The sequence below is a fragment of the Episyrphus balteatus genome, chromosome 1, assembly GCF_945859705.1.
Source record: "Episyrphus balteatus chromosome 1, idEpiBalt1.1, whole genome shotgun sequence".
Lineage (NCBI taxonomy): Eukaryota > Metazoa > Arthropoda > Insecta > Diptera > Syrphidae > Episyrphus > Episyrphus balteatus.
The window spans coordinates 40,146,661-40,164,534 of NC_079134.1; the positions used below are offsets into that span (position 1 = coordinate 40,146,661).

Sequence of the window (17,874 nt, forward strand, 5' to 3'; positions counted from 1 at the left end):
ATGAAATACAAATAAGAAAAATGCAGGTTTTGTTTGCTTGTATCACGTATCAGTTTAAACAAATAATCGAAGTAGTTTAAGCCGATTACAAAACATACCTCAAAATGTTTCAAAATACCTAAGCACTTATAAATACGCCTCAGTGCATTTGGACAACGTGCAAATAATGCAGAACTACAAAAATAAAATTTTTTCAAATAAAAGTCACAAATTTTAAATTTTTCAGCTTCTAAAATTCAGTTTATTTTTCAAATATACTACAAAATACTAAAAAAAAACTTTAATTTAATTTTTTTTCATTTTTTTGATAATTTGATTTTTTGCTTAGTTGTATTATTTAATAACTTTAAAGATAGCACCAACAGATCCTTCAATGTTTATATCCTGTGAATCGACAATTTCTCTGAAAAATCATATAAAAATAAATAATACTATAATGTTGTAAAATTTATGAAAAACCTTACCCGTCCTGCAATGTTGATTGTATTGATGCTGTAACAACTTCAACATTTCCGCCACCAATATTGAAGAAATCGTTTAAATTAATTTTGTTATCCTGCTTTCCAAGGTTCAAGACAATAACATAGCAATCACTGTCAGTTTTTTCTCTAAAATAAATATATGTATTAAATTGACAGAAAACATTATAATTTCAAGAAATCAACCTCTTATAAACCAAGATTCCATTTGTTGGAGCCTTAATTTTAAAATCGCCTTCTTCAAATGCTGGAACATGCCTCAAGTTCAATGTCTTTGCGAAAATCTTCAAATGACTGCGAGGTGCAGAAAGCTGATTTTCAACATTCTTGGTTATGTAATCATCATTTGTTGGTAGCCATGTTTTGGGTGCACTACTGAAACCTGAAATTTGACATTAATGGCGCTCGTACAGTATTATACACTGATAAAATACATAAGTAAAATTCAATTTCTAGTAGAGTTATTATTCATAATATACTATACGTTTTAAGACAACAATATTTTATAGTAAAATATGTAGTTTAAAAAATTAAAAATACGCTTTTATCACGCACTAAGAACTATAAAATAATTTGATTGACTTATTGGAAATGGTTAGATTAAAAAAGTAGTTTTTTAAACTACATTTTTTATTTTTTACTTTTTAGTCTTATCTGAGATAATTGGAAATAAGCTAAAATTGATTTGGGGTGTTTCAACCCTCAATGTCGATCCAAGAGGGTCCGGACCACTAAAATATTGTGAAGTCATCTGAGCTACATACATGTACAAAGTTTGATTTCGATCTCATTATTGGAATAAGGAAATTGATTTGGAGTATTTCGACCCCCCAATACCCCTCCCCAGGGTCCGGGCCACCAAAATATTGTGTTTTCTTCCGAACTATATATGTATACAAAATTTCAGTTGGATACGATTTGTGGAAGTGGGTCAAAATTAAGTTCACAAATTTTATTAAAATGATGAAAAATATTTTTTCTGTGAGTTGTACCGACATTTAAACAACATTAGAATGGTTGTTTGGTATATTGGAAGGTTCAGGGAATATCAAATAGTTTGAACTAGTTTAATAGCCAACCTATAGTCGTATCTAGCTAGCAGCGCGATTGTTAACAAATTGTTAAAAAAAACTATATCACAAAAGTTTGAAACTAAAACGAGTTAATTGTGGCTATTAAAACTACATATTCGGTCGATACTAACTTGATACAGGGTGTCTCGGAATGAAATAAGGGCATTTTGGGGTATGATTCGAAAAAACGAGCTCTATCAAGCACATCAAATCAAGGAACATAACATTCACATACCTGCATTCTTTGATGAATTCCATTGGAAAGGTGTGCGAGCTGGATCACGAGAATAACTGTTGTAATTATCCGGGTTTGCATTGCGTCCTTGTGGGTCAACGGTATCTTCCCAAGAAATTGGTCCATCAGTCATGCCAATTTCTTCACCCTTAGTAAGAAAAACTATTTTAGTATAATATGATTTGAATTTAGAAACAAACAAAACTTTGTATCAATTGATCTAGAAATTCTGAAGTTAAATAGTATACAAAATAAATCCTCTTACATTATAAGTAACAGCAATTCCTGGCAAAGTCTGCAATAAAATATTCAACAAGTCTGTTCGAGCTGGTCCAAAGCGAGAGGCTAATCTTTTATTGTCGTGGTTACCCAAAACCCAATTAGCGTGAACTCCTTTTGGCATTGTTTGAAGCCACCTGTTGATTTGATAACGGAAGTCTTTTGCTGTGCTATTTGCGTTCATTGTGCTCAAAAATTCAAAATTAAATGGTACATGCGATCCATTACGAACTCCGTCGCCATACAGTTTCATCAAATTATCAAAACTTGTATACGCCTCCGTCAGAAGGACTTTTGTTTCGCCACCGTGTTCCTTTTTCCAATTATCGACCAATTCGCGCCATTGGTAAACCATATCAAACGTCTCGGGCTGATTGTTAGTGTAAATATGTTGGAGATGACAATAATCATCAGGATCGGGACATTTTGGATCCGTTGTCACTGGTTCATCAGGAAATTTACCATTTTCATCAATGTATTCAAACAAAAATGGTACTGCATCTATACGGAAACCACTTACACCCTTTCCTAGCCAATACCGCATAATCTTTTTCATTTCTTCAACAACAGCAGGGTTGCGATAGTTTAAATCAGGTTGCATTACACCGCATTGATGCAAGTAATATTGTTGACGCTGATCATTCCACTCCCAGGCACTATAACGGAACGTGCCAAGCCAATTGTTTGGTGGTTGACGTTCTCCAGTTTCAGCATTAATTGTTCCATTTTCCCAAATGTAAAAATCACTATAGTACGGATGTCCAGCAACGGAAAGTTGAAACCACTTATGCTTATCACTAGTGTGGTTTGGAACGAAATCTAGAATAATTCGGATTCCAATTTCCTTAGCTTTGTTTAAAAGTTTTTCAAAATCATCAACTGTGCCATATTCTTCCTGAATTTTATAATAATCAGAAATATCGTAACCGAAATCTTCCATTGGAGATTGAAATATAGGTGAAAGCCAAGCTGCGTTGATTCCAATATCCTTAAGGTACTGAAGTTTTTCAGTGACACCTTGACATTAAGAAATTTTTAAGTAAAAATGCTATACAAGTATATGAATAAAAAAAAAATTAAATGTAATACCGTTTAAATCACCAATTCCATCTCCATCACTGTCCTTAAATGAGCGTGGATAAATTTGATAAAAATTTCCATTTTCCCACCAATCTTTGACACCAGTGGCGTATTGAAGGGGGGGCTCAGGGGGCTCAAGCCCCCCCCAAGCCTTCAAGATCATGTTTTTATTTAGCTGATTTCACCATAATGTACATGATTAACTGAAACTTATTCGTAAATCTTAGCGATTTAGAGGCAACACAGATGCTCGAGCCCCCTCCAAATTCTGAAACGGCTGTTTGGGTTTGTTTGAGTAAAAGCCTTAGCTGACGATGAGGGTTGTGATAATTTTTTTTTCGGATTTTAGTCCAATTCCGAATTCTTTAGATAATTTTTTATAGTATTTTGACGTCCAATTACATCACCGTTAAATTTTTGCAAAACATTAATTTACTTTTTTTTTTAATAATATTTTTTTCAAAGATATTGGAAATAGAAATTTTTGATATCTCAAAATCTATGTGGTCAACAGGTTTCTTTAAGAAAATTGCAGTTTGCGCTTCCGATTTGGATTAAAGAGCAACATATTACGAAAAAACATATATATTTCGGAGTAAACATCAAAAAGAATTTCATTCAAAATTAGTTTTAGAGACTTTCACGTTCTGAATTTCACTTGCCGAGAGTGAAATAGGTGTTCTGCATTTTTTCACTCATTTAGACTTTCTAATCGAATTCAATTCACTATGTTTCTGTTCGTGAATTTGGGGGCCTTTTTCAATGAATCTGCAATTGCAGTAATTTCACTTTAGAAACAAAATAAAAATGGAACATCCTTCAGTTTTGACAGTTAGAAGCAATTTCGAAGTTTTCGAAACCGATCAAAATGAAGAATATTGATATTTCATTTCACGTGCCGTATATAACGAAAATATTGATGAGTATAGCCCAAAAACTCTTGACGTGATAGGAATAAATCTGTAAACAGTTTTGGATTCAGCACATGACATAGTTCCAACGAAATAAAGAGTTTATTTTTTAAGGATGACTCAACTCCTTGCTGTTTGTGTAAAATGTTTGGGACACAAGAACTTTGAAAAAACACTAGGCACTCTGAATGTGAAAGGAGGAGACAGTAGTACGAATCTTTCGAGAGCAGTATAATGCTACTATACCACTTTCAGTACCGCAGCACAGCGTTTAGCTCTCGATCAAAGATTAATAAAAAGAAATTAACATTTTTTCGCACATTTACCCTCTAACAAATGTTTGAAAAATTTTCCAGCCCCCTCCAAAATTTTTTCTGGATACGCCACTGTTTGACACTAGTAGCTGTGCCAATGACCAGGGTAATTAATAACAAAATTAATTGAGCTTTCATTTTAAAGTACTTATACTTAGTACAGAATAATTATATTGAAACCAATGGCAAGTATTTATAGGAACAAAGTTGTGGAAAATCTTTGAAAAATATCTGATGCCATCTGCTGAGTTATGTAATTACAATAGTTTAAATACAGTTGGTCTTGTTTGTTTATCTTTTGAAGTTTTTGCTTGCACATCATTAGTTTTGTGAGGGTGATGGCTATTACTACAGAGATGTATATAAATATAGTTAGGGCGTTCGTTATTTTTTAATCAAGTTCCTAAATGGAAAAACTATTTCTAAATAATAAAAAAAAAAAAAATCCCCTAATTTTTTCAGATTTTTATTTTGACGCTAGATGGCCTCCCAAGACGGTTAAAGTTGTTTCTCATTTTAAAAAGATATGAGGAGATTTTTTTTTGATGAGTTTATTATCTATATTAAACACCCTTTTCAAAAAGGTATAAACCATTTTTCTAGGATTAGGGGTTTAGTCAGGACATGCATGCCTTTTTTAGGTTTATTAAACAAAGTATTTTTTATTAAAACAAGCATATGAAAAGCATGAAAAATAAAATAAAACCCAAAAAAAAGACATGTTCTGACTAAACTCCTAGCCCTAGAAAAATGGTTTATACCTTTTTGAAAAGGGTGTTTAATATAGATAATAACCTCATCAAAAATTTTTACACTAAAGCTAGGTATATCTAAAAAATGGCCTCATAAGTCAACATATACCTTTTTAAAATGAGAAACAACTTTAACCGTCTTGGGGCGCCATCTAGCGTCAAAATAAAAATTTGAAAAAATTAGGAGATTTTTTTTTATTATTTAGAAACAGTTTTTCAACTTAGGAATTTGATTCCCGAAAAAAAAAACCTAAATAACGAACGCCCTAATCTATGTATATATGTAAATTGAAAATTGATTTTTATTTATTTGAGATCGTAATATAATATTTGATGTAACGTATGGATTTTCCCCTGATTATACAGCCGGAAATTAAAAACAAAAATATAAAATTTTTCTTACATTATAATCTTTTTCATGTTTAAGGCCGTGTTTATAGGTTAAATATTTAGTCGAGGATAAATGTTTGACATGTATTATATGTGTAGGTACCAGTGGCGAAGGGTTCATATAACTCGATTATTTCTGTCTTACCTTTTGAAATTCTCAAACTCAACAACATGAATATAATTTCAATCAACACCTGCATACGCTGTCAACATTATTTGAATCGTTTATTTCAGAAACAGCATAAGTCCATGAGCACTAACTTTTCAGGAGCAACTAGGGTTGCCAACTTTTTTAACAAGGAATAGAGTATATTTGGTTTCAGAGACGAAAAAAAAGAGTACATTTGAAAAAAGAAGAGTACCATTTATTTCAAGTCTTGAAAATGTATTTTTTTTTTGCTTCTTACAGTACATAACAATTTTTTGTTGTTTTTAAAATATGTGTATGACTAAACGTTCAAATTCAATTTTTGCAGTTATCAATATAATTCATCGAAATAAAAATATATAAGAAGGTTAACTCAATTTTAAATACCTTGATATTTTACAAGAAAATATCTAATATTTTCAGGACTTAAACAAAACAAAGTAAAATAGAGAACAAAATTTGAATTAAACAAATAGGTCGTACTAAAACAACGACAAAAATTATAGTGTTTTGTACTCTCTAAATTACAATTGTTCAAATTTAGAAATTATAAGGTCGAATATTTTAAGCCTCGTTCTTTTTTTCATTCAATTCTATCTTTAGAAATATGAATGTTATCCACTAATTTGTAAACGTTAAAATGCTTATGTTTATGTGGTGGTACACTCAGCCTTAAGTAAAAAAAAAGAGTATTTTCACGTACTCTATCAAGAGTTATAGATTATAGAGTACACATACGTGAAATAGAGTACAATACTCTTTTTTAGAGTACGGTTGGCAACCCTAAGAGCAACCCCCAAAACGAAATCCTGGCTACGTGCCTGTAGCTGACAATCTGCCGTTGACAAAGCAATCAAAAAACTCAAATGGATAACAATATTGACAAATATTATAAAATATATATGCCTACAAATGAAAACCGCATCTATATAAACCAAGTGCATTTATCTAGTCATTCAAACGTATTTCGTTTCTGTGTTATATCGGGACGGACCGTTTTTAATTTAGAAAATATCAAATTCGTTATTACCCGCTTTTAAAATGAAATTAAACGTAGCTTTAGTTTTGGTGATATCCACTATTTTAATTGCTAACGCAAAATTTTATCTATTTTTATCAAATCTATCTACGACCTTTCCGCGATAGTGATGATGTTTCAAATTTTGTTTTGTTTATATTTTTCAATTTTCTCAAAAACTAGAAGACGTAGAATCATATAGTTTTCACTTTTCGATGAGGAATCAATTGAGGCAGTTTTCTTTGTGAGTAATTTTTTTTATTAAAATTCCTATCTGGAAAAAATAGTATAAAATGAGTTTTTAAAAATTTTGTTTGTTTGGGTAAATGACGAAAAAAATGGAATTTTTGAACTTTGACAGCTTATAAATTCTAGGTGGTTTAACGTTTAACCGAGTTACATGTTTTATACATTGTTCAAAAGGTATATTTATCTCCTATCAGAAACTGTAAAAAAATCGAAAACAGGTAAAAATTTGACGAAGCTAGATTTTTTTCAATGAGTGAAGGTAAAAAAAAACCGTTTTTTGCCCCTAACTCCAGATTTTGGGGGTGTTAGGGACTATTTAAATACTGTTTCGTAATCAGGCGACTAGCTCTACAAAACATGATAGGTCTCCGCCAGCGTATATTTTAAAATCTCATTTTTGTAACACCGTGTAATTAATGTCATTAAATATCTAAACGACATAATCTTTGACTTTTAACTGGTTAAAAAAAACTGTTATTAAATTTGTTATTAAAAAAAGGGAGCAATTAAAATATTTTATGTTTTGCTAAACCGTAACGAAATTTTACTATTTATTTGGTAAATTTCAATGCATTGCAAATCAGTTTATTAGTCAGTTTACTGGTAGTCAAAGCAAAATGTATAGACTTTCAATTTGTGCAGTAATCGTTGCATTTCTATCGTTCCTGGTGGTAAGAATAATGCATTCTTTTGTTTTGTAAGATTCAATTAATAATAATAATTATCTTGCTTTCTCTAATTTTTTTTTTCAGGACATAGGAGAATCAGCTGAAATTATTATTCCAGGAGTAGCTAATATATCAACCGTAGGTTAACGATTTCGCAAATTGCCCTGAGATTTAAAATTCAGGGTCGAAAGATTTAAATAATGATTTTGTGTTACAACTTATAAATAAAGAATTATAAAAAAGTTTATGAAACAATTTTTTCTTAAATTGCAATAGGTCATCATATAAAATAGAAAAATAAATTAATTGTGCTTTAGAAGCTTGTTTGTATCTGCAAATGATCGTGGACAGTTCGGCACAAAATGAATATCTCGCATGAAAGCTTAACAATTGAAAATGTGGCTTAAGCCGATAGTTTGTGCAGTGGCTTCTTCACTTTAGAATCTGGCTAGCTAGTCATATTCATGGTAGGTTAAGTCCTATAAAACCCAGCTCCCTCTTAAATACGGGTATGCTCTAATCAAGTGAGACATCAAAAGAAGGTCTCTTAAAGCTCTATTTATAACTACAAACCAAAAGTTTCTTGGGAGTTTGGTTCCTGAGATATTTCCAAACCAAAAATTTTTTTTTCATACATTCCGTCCGAGGCCGATATATTTTGACCAAAGTCTCGAAATTGTTTTTGAATTAAAGATATGAGTCATTATCAACAGGCCTATGCATTTAGATAAAAAAAAAAATTACAAATTTATTTTTTTGGACTTTTGAAAAAAATTCAAGGTTAACCCCTTGCAAAAAAAAAAATACATTTTCAAAAATTTCCTCCAAATCTATCGAGTGAAACATGAAAAGAAAGGTCTATTAAAGATCTGTTCATAATTGAAAACCATAAGTTTCTTGGAGGTCTGGTTGCAGATTTATTTGCATCTAAATATTTTTTTTTATATTTGGACGCAGTTTGGTGCGGGCCAAAGTCTCTAAACAAGCTTTGGCTTACAGTTATGAGTGAGCATTTAAGCAAAAAAATCAATAAGTTTTTTTTTATTTCCGAGAAAAATTGAATTTAAAATTTTCCTATCGAATGAGACATCAAAAAAAGGTCTCTTAAGAATTTCTTTACTACAAAATTTTTAGTGGGACCCTGGCATACCTTTGGGGCCTCGGGGCACTGTCTCGGCTGACTGATTTGTAGATATGTACGCCATTGGGAATAATCATAACGCAACAGGCCAAAAATACAAAAAACTCTATATTCGATATAAGTCACCAGAAGACGTTTTTGCACTGGGGGAACTTGTCGGGTAAAGAATGTTTTAAAGCATTGAATTTAATTTGTTTATTTACCACTTTATTTAAAAACGCTCTGTATAGTAATAGGTAGAAAGAACCTTCGTATATCGAGCCCCACATTTAAGAATGAACTATGGACAACAATAATTGTATTTTTCTAACACTTAGAACGAATAAGATATAACTTTTTTATGTAAATCTAATCAACAATTGTTTAAGAAAACATTCACATCAAAATTGTCTCCAATTAGTCTAAAAATGAAAGAAAATTAAAATATTTTTCTGTAGGTAAACAAAAACATCGTTAGCGCCAAGTTACGATAATTTGGCAGGGCTCGATATGCAATGGTGTATTTTTATGTGTGCCAACCTACTGATCATTTCGACAACGATAACTAAAAAAGTTATAAATCGTTGCCTATTTTTAGGGCTAATATGTAGTTGATAACGGCCGTTAGGAGCAATTTATTGCTGTTTAGTTTATATATGTAGATAAAAGGCCGGAAAGTATGAAATCACAATCTTGCTTTATGTTAAGACAGAAATTGATATTAAAACAGATGGATTAAACTTTATGGTATTGTTAAAATGCTTGATGCATTAGCTTTAAAGCAGGCCTTAAACCATACCAAATACTTTAGTACGTATGTCATGAAGAAATCGCTCGTTACTATACTATGTCGAGATCAATATAAAACGTTAAGGATTTCTTGGATAAAAAAAAAACATTTTTTTCACTGTTTGTTAATGTTTTAAGCTATTAAATGAGATCAAAAAAATTTCCGCAGAAATGCATTCTGTTTTCTGTATCCATGGAAATTGTTTGATTTCTAAGGGCAAAATTTTGTGATTCCTTTTTTTTTGGCTAACACGTGTAATTTTAACCTATAAAACATTGAAAATACAAAACCTAGCCAACTGTATAATTTTCTAATCAAATTAATTCACACTTGATCAGATACATGCAAAAGTCCAAAGTACCTCCTTAAATTATTAGGTTGTTTTTTTTAATTTGCAGTTATTAAGTTATCACTTATTTTTCTTCCTAGAAAAGCTCAATATAGTACAGGTAAAATAGTACATAAAATCAAGATATAAAAAAAAATTGTTGCACTTATGAAACTTGGCAAAAAGTTTGCTTTTAGGATAAGAACCAAGGACAAAAAAAGTCTATAAAAAAAAGTTGGGTGGAAGGGTGTTTTTTCGCGGACAAGAGGGAGGGGGTGAAGGTCAAAAATATACTAAAAAAAATTGTTAGTCGAATATCATCATATGACACATGTTTTCAAGGTATTTTTTGATGCTGAATCTAATGACATAAAAATTAAGTCAATTACAGATTTTACTGTCTCTTCGAAAAAACACCCTTTCACCTAATTTTTTTTTTATAAAAACTCTTTATTCTTGCTCTCCAAATTCCAAATTCAACGTTTTCACCTAATTTCATTAAGGTGATCGATCTTTTGTGTTTTCACTAAAAAAAAACACCCTTTTAAACGTGAAATTTTTATAGACACTTTAGATTCTTGTTTATTATCTCAAAAGTAACATAACTCCGGAATTTCAATAGGGTACCACTAGTACTACTCTACACCTAAAAAAAACACCCTTTCACATGGACAAAATTTATAGATTTCTTTTTCGTAATCCCCATGAGAAAGAGAACTTTCCTATTTTCCCAAAAAAAAAACACCTTTTAACCTAAAATATTTGTATAGACTTTTTGGGTTCTTGGTTTCTGTTATAAATGAAACATTTTTACCAATATTCATTGGTGTAACAATTTTTTCCCAGTTTTACATTTTTACCAATTTTCATTGGTGTGACAATTTTTTCCCAGTTTTTGTGGTACTAATTCCGAATTTCATCATTTCTTGAAAAAAAAACACCCTTTCACTCAAGATAATTTTGGACTTTTTATAGATTCTTAGTTCTTATACCAACAAAAACTTTTTCACCAGGTTTTAAAAATTAATACAATTTAAGTTAGCTGTTATGATACCTTTCTCACACACAACTTAACCTATCAAAAAAAAACACCCTTTCACCAAAAATAATTTTAATGACTTTATGAATCCTTTGTCCCTGCTTTATCTAAAACCTTCATCCCGAATTTCATCAGTGTAGCATGTTTTTTTACATGGATTTTGCTTATATTTTACCTGTTCAAGTCAAAAAACAAGCACCCTTGTTTTTAATCAGCAATAACTTTTTTTGGAGCAATTGTATTGACTTAATTTTTATGTCATTAGATTCAGCATCAAAAAATACCTTGAAAACATGTGTCATATGACGATATTCGACAAACAATTTTTTTTAAGTATATTTTTGTACTTCACCCCCTCCCTCTTGTCCGCGAAAAAACACCGACTTTTTTTTATAGACTTTTTTTGTCCCAAAAGCAAACTTTTTGCCAAGTTTCATAAGTGTAACAATTTTTTTTTACCTGTACTAAATAGGAGTATGTTAGTTAATAGCAGTTATTATGAATTATTAAAATTAATTTCAGCCACACTTATTAGGTATAGGTTTGAAATATTTTTACATAGTATAAGAATTACATAATATCCTATATTTAAAACCTTTGAATATCTTAGAGAAATGATCTTCAACTTTTAATTATTGATTTAAAACTTATTATTAAATTTGTTTTTTTTTGAAGAGGAGTAATTAAAATCTTTTTTGTTTTCCTAAATCGCAACGAAATTTTACTATTTATTTGGTAAATTTCAAAACATTGCAAGTCAGTTTATTAGTCAGTTTACTGTGGTCGTCATATCAAAATGTATAGGCTTTCAATTTGTGCAGTTATCGTTGGATTTCTGACGTTCCTAGTGGTAAGAATAATACATCCTTTTTCTTTGTAAGACTCAATTAATAAAATAATCCTGTTGTCTGTGATTTTGTTCTTTTTCAGGATCTAGGAGAATCAATTGATATTATTATTCCAGGAGTAGCTAATATATCACTCCTAGGTTAAATGATTTATTTCTTACAATTTTCAAATAAAGAATTATTTCAAAAATGTATAAAAGACCCTTTGTTTCTTAAATTTTAATAATATTATACTTCAGTTGGGTAAGGATGTACGTTCTAGCAATCCGCTGGCACTTTGGTTGGGCAAAAGAAATAGTTCAAAACTCCTAGCTTGGAAAAGGAATTGCTGTTTTTTTTTTGTTCCAGCATCATTTCTGAATTCATTAGCACATTATCTAAATCTTCTGCTCGTATAATTCTTTCCTTCAGAATACACATGGGAAGAAATCGAACTATTACTATTGTTCAGTTCATGGATAAAATTAGTCTCCCGTCATAATTATCGGTCTCGCATTAAACTCAACACAAAAAAAAATCATCTCTCTCTCTCTAGCTCCAAAAAAATACATCATAAAATATATCTGTGTACTTTCTAGACAACACCATTGACCATTAACTCATTCATCACTCAAATACAAAAAAAAAAAAAGAAAACCTTTTGTTCTTCAAATTCCATCCCCCATCTCACAAAATCATTAACCCTTTCTCTATATTTCCAACCACAAAGTCACTGGGCATCTCTGTCAATCTTATAATCATGCATTCACAATCAATATACCGTCAAGTTTCTCTAATGCAAAACTTCATAGACAATGTGGGGTTGGTAGCGGAAAGTGAACAAACAAGAAAAAATAAATCAACCCTTCGAAATAATTTCCATAGTTCTTTTTGCTTCGCTTCAGATTACCAACAATGTCCGTCCATTCACTGCCATTTCGATTTAGCCACAGTTTTGCAATTAACTCATTCTATGTATGTCTACGTGGTAGGAGTGTGTTCGGGGGGATGCTAAAACCCCCTTCGTCACATAATAAATTAGATTTCATCAACCCTTATAGAAGATTGAAAACTTTTTGCATCTTTCCACACACTCTTTTCGTCCTCATCCAGTTTCATTCACTGTTTGAATGCAAAAAAGGATTGATCATCAATCCTTTCCGAACACAAACACACATTTACTTTGTTTACAGGGTAATGCTTTCAGTAGTAAGAAGAATTGTAGGATACCGACAAGGCGACGAAAAAGGATTTCTTTTTTTTTGCGTCAATGTACTATCGAACATCGACCTTTGTTAGAAAATTCATAATTGTGTTTAATGTCATCAATCATAATTGCGTTATGATGAGTCACACAATGATGGCTACAAGAAAAACCGCTTAGCAATACTATATTTTGGGAAAAGTATGAGTATATTGATGTTAATAAATGATCCGGTTGATGAACAAACGCGTGTTTAGTTTCCAATTACTATAACATTAGTTTCGTCTTTTCTGTGACCAAAAATTGAACAGAGAGAAAAAGGATTGAATAATTGAGTTGCTTTCATTATAGTTCGGAGTGTTCAACAATTCGTTATGTTTACCATTTGGGTCATCCATATCCGAGGTTTGTAGCTAGTTCAAAAAATATGCCTTAATTTTAATTTAGGCAGTGAGAGGTGCCTCCCAAAGAAGCAGCACTTTTGATAACTAAAGAGGATAGGGTTTATTGGTCTAACAATAGTCATGTTTTTTGACGTGATAACGTCTTATAAATCGATGAACCATGGCAGCCACCACAAAAAAGTGCGGCAAAAAATTTCAATTCAAAATTAAAAATAAACTATTAGAGATACAAAAATCTTCTACAGCTTATTTGAAAGATAATAACCTAATAAGCTTAATCGAAATGAAGTATTTTTAAAAATTCCGTTATTTAATAGGGTAAACGGGAAGATGAAATTTTAGCTTAAATCTAAACGCGAAGCCGTAGAGAATTGATATTTTTTGCTATAGATAGAAGAGATTAATTTAAGAATAACTGCATTTAAGAAAAAATTCTAAAAAATTTTAAAACTAAGCTATAACGTTTTGTTTGAACGTTGTACACGTGTTGGGGCTATGACAAAATGATGATTTTGGGTAAAGGAAATTTTTTTTGACAATTCTAAAGATACCAGGTGAAAGATGAGAGACATGTAGGTTTTGGCCTTATGCATACATGTGCAAACTTCGAATCGTTTAGTGAGTTTTGACTGAATAACAGAAGAAACAAGTTTTTAAAAAACACGTTTTTTGACATTTTTTAACCGATTTTCATCGTTTTTTATTTTTATCTTTTTTTCTTTAATAGATACAACAATAAAGTATATGGGGTAATGATCGACCATGACTACGACTATATGTGTGCGAAGTTTCAATCATTTTCGTGAACATGATTTTGAGATAACGGTAAAATAAAATATTAGAATTAAACAGTTTATAACTTTTGACCAAGAGCAGATAGAAATTTTATTAAACTTTTGTCAGCATCCTGATACAATTATCTTTCATTTGGTATATCACACATAACGGTAGACTAACTACAAGCAACACAATGTTTAATCAAGAAACTTGCGAAAAACCTCAAAACACCAGTGGAGATCTGTTGCCCCCCGAACAGCCACCAGTCACCAGTGTGGGAAGTACCGTAATCTCAGTCTGGAAATTCGACATGGTTGACTTTAAAAATTTCAAACTTCTCTTGTAGCCATCTTTGAAATGAGATTAATACGTCATATGAAAGGTTGTCAAACAAAAAAAATTGATTCCATAGCCTGAGAACATAAAAATAAATGTTTTTTTGCTTTTTTTAATGAAATTTGATCGAGTTAAAAAAATTCTAGCTCTTTTTTTAAGATGTCTCATAGACCTGATCGATATATATATTTTGAGCTAAGACAATAAGCTTTCAGATGGTATAAAATTGTTTATAGGTTGTTAGGAAAAAAATGGAATTAATGACGTTAGAAGCTAAAAATTCATGTTTTTTTTTGCTTTTTTTGATGAAAATGATTGTTTTCAATAAATTATTTTTATACTTTTTGCGCATTGTAAAAATTAAAAAATGGTTTTATTCGTAAGAAGAAATACTTGGCTTTTAAATTGCATTATGATTGTTTGAAATAAGTAAACGCTTCAATTGACTCATTTTAAACAAAAGCACACAACCTGTTTTCTGACGACGTTATCACGTAAAATCATCGTCCGTAAACCGGCTTTACAGACAACCTCTTTTTCCCCCGAAAATGCTCCAAAGTCAAGGTGTATGAATGTTCCATAGTTTCAAACTGTTCAAATTCAAAAGCCAGTTGATTTTTACTTGAAGAAAAAAGGTAAAGTATGTAGTTCCCAGTAAGTTTTTGTTATTAAATTTTTACTGAATTGTTGCTTCGAAGTTTCACCAAATTACGGCTGATATTATTCTTAGACGGCTCAATCCGACCTAAAAGCATAAAAAAGCCATTGTTTGTCATCTTTCATTCTTTTTTCAGAAAATCTTGAGGCAGACCGTCCATGAACACTGTATTTTTTGCCATAGATATCCGGTTCAGAATAAGAGAACATGTTTCACAAAAACAACACACAGCTACCGAAAATGTATAGTTTTTGAGATGATCTTCAACTTTTCAATTTGTCTTCTGAAGTTCAGACAGTTACCAAAAGTCGATTTTCAAAAATTAAACGGCAATCGCTTCGTTTCATCAAAAACTAGAAGGGATAATTTTTTTTTTTATTTGTCTTTACAAAAAAGTTATGGCCAAAAGAGGCTAAGATTCAGATATTTTCAGAAAAAAAAAAAAATCATGTGTGCAATTCACACGTGGTAGAAGTGAAACCTTAAAAAAATCATTTTTCTTGCAAAAAAAAAAAAAAAAAAATAGAAAAAATCTACCTATTTTTATTCTATCACCTTCAAATCCATGTTTTTTATAATGACAACCTATATAAATTTTATATTATCTTATTGTCTAAGCCCAAAATATATATATCGATCAGGTCTATGAGACATCTACAAAAAGAGCTAGAATTTTTTAAACTCGATGAAATTTCATCCAAAAAGCAAAAAAAACATTTATTTTTATGTTTTCATGCTATTAAATCAATTTTTGAAGTTATACTTCTTATGGGAGGGTGGGTATGAAAATTTACTTTTTGACAAGAATGTCAAAGGGATTATGACGCGATCACCCTGGGTAGCAGGGCTGTCGTTTCACCTTTAGAGTAAACAGTACTTTAGTATTTAAAAATGCAGTACGCCGCAGTACGGCAAACATAAAACACACAACACGTTGCAAGTTACATGTTTCATGTGGCAAATTGCATGTGGCAAATTGCATTTGGCAAGCTGCATGTGACAAGTTGCATGTGGTAATTTCCATGTGGCAAGTTGCCAGGGTTGCAAAAGCCCCAACTTCCAACGCCTATATCTCGGAATTTTGAAGAAAATGAAAAAAAATTTTTTGATGCCAAAAGGTAGCAGGGACTCTAACCTACATTTGGGTACAACTCCCATCCCTGAAGGTCCACGCGTTCTAAAACCGGGAGAACTTAAAAGTTGAAAAAAAAAAATAGGCACGATTCTGAAAAAATAGGCATGATGTGGCGGTATATCATGGAAGGCGATTTTTTAAAAATCTGACAATGTGCAAAGCGTAGGCCCATGACACATTTGGCGTCACTCCCAAAAATTGCTCTGAAGCGGTTTAGCTTCTAAGAGCGTTCAAAGATTCGGGGATTTTTCGAAAAAAAAATTTACCCTAACTTTCAAACGCGATTTTCTCGGAATTTTGAAAAAAACTCGAAAAACCGGATTATACAGGAATTTTTTTTTATGATAAAAAAAGAAATATTTTACTAAAAAAAAATAGAAATATATTAACTATTAAAAAAAACAGGAGAAAAGGTCACGAAAAATTAAAGCTCAGCTCAGATCGCTTTACCTTAGCTCACCCAACAGCTCAGCTCAACCATCAGCTCAGCTCACTTTCAGCTCAGCTCAAATGAGGTGAGCTATGGTACATAGCTCAAAAGTGAGCTAGCTCAAAATTTGAGCTGCGCTGTGAGCTGAGCTCAGCTCACTTTTGAGCTTTGTAGCAACCCTGCAAGTTCCATATTGCTACTACTAGTGCTGAAGCACACACAATTCTCATAAGATTACCATATCGCACATTTTATGCGCAATTCATTTACTTTCGTTAAGCATATACCGTACGTTCTGAACCGCACAACATGAGTTAATTTCACAGAATAAATTGAAAACTACATGGACGCAAGGAGGATGGAAGAATTAATTTATTGTTCACTTGATAAAAATGTAAAAAACGAAGTGTGGATTAATTAATTTAATAATAGAAATTAAAAATATCAAATTAAATTAATTTACATATACTGAATGAGAAGTATAACTTCAGTCGTGTGTACATGTGTACACACACTCTTTTTTTTTGTTTGACAACCTATAAAAAATTTTATACCATGTGAAAGCTTATTGTTTCACCTTGTATAATGATGTATAAATCTTATTTCAAAGATGTCTACAAGAGAAGTTAGAATTTTTTAAAGTCAACCATGTCGAATTTCCAGACTGAGATTACGGTGCTTCCTACACTGGTAGCTGGTCATCGCCAACAGATCTCCACAGGTGTTTGGAGGTATTTTTAAATTTTTTCAATTTAAGATTGTGTAACTTGTAGAGCACGTAACGTTATGTGTGATATATCAAATAAAAGGTTATGTTATCAGCATGCGTATTAAAGTTAAATCAAATTTGTATGTGCACTACATCAAAAGATATAACGTGTGTTGGAAAAGAACATCTTTTTACCGTTATCTCCGAATTTTGAATATGAAATTAATTGAAATTTTGTACAATTATAATTTATTTAATTACCTATCTACAGTACAAATTTCATTCATCTATCTATTCAAACAAAAAAGTTATAACAAGTTGAAGTCGTGTCGCGTTTTCGTTTCATCTTGTTTCAAATCACTACGATACTAAAGAAGTTTTCACTTCAAAAAAGGAGTAAAGAAACTCGTTACGGAAAAAAGATTTGTTTAATTGTATTTACTCATTAATTACTCGCCAGCCACTTTGAGCACAAGTCGCAGTTATAAATGAAATAAACATCTTCTATTTGCTTAAAGGTG

The 17,874-nt window shown here is 31.2% G+C and overlaps 1 protein-coding gene across 1 annotated transcript; it reads right to left on the reverse strand.

The window, feature by feature from the left end:
• Window positions 1-209: 209 nt before the first annotated feature.
• On the reverse strand, window positions 210-3,249 carry LOC129907001 (maltase A1-like). Its single transcript, XM_055983038.1, has 6 exons — window positions 3,156-3,249; window positions 2,053-3,083; window positions 1,788-1,935; window positions 666-861; window positions 465-608; window positions 210-403 (listed from the first exon to the last, which is right to left on the reverse strand). Exons 2-6 carry the CDS (start codon window positions 3,004-3,006, stop codon window positions 334-336), a joined length of 1,512 nt encoding a protein of 503 aa, XP_055839013.1. The 5' UTR covers window positions 3,007-3,083; window positions 3,156-3,249; the 3' UTR covers window positions 210-333.
• Window positions 3,250-17,874: the final 14,625 nt, after the last annotated feature.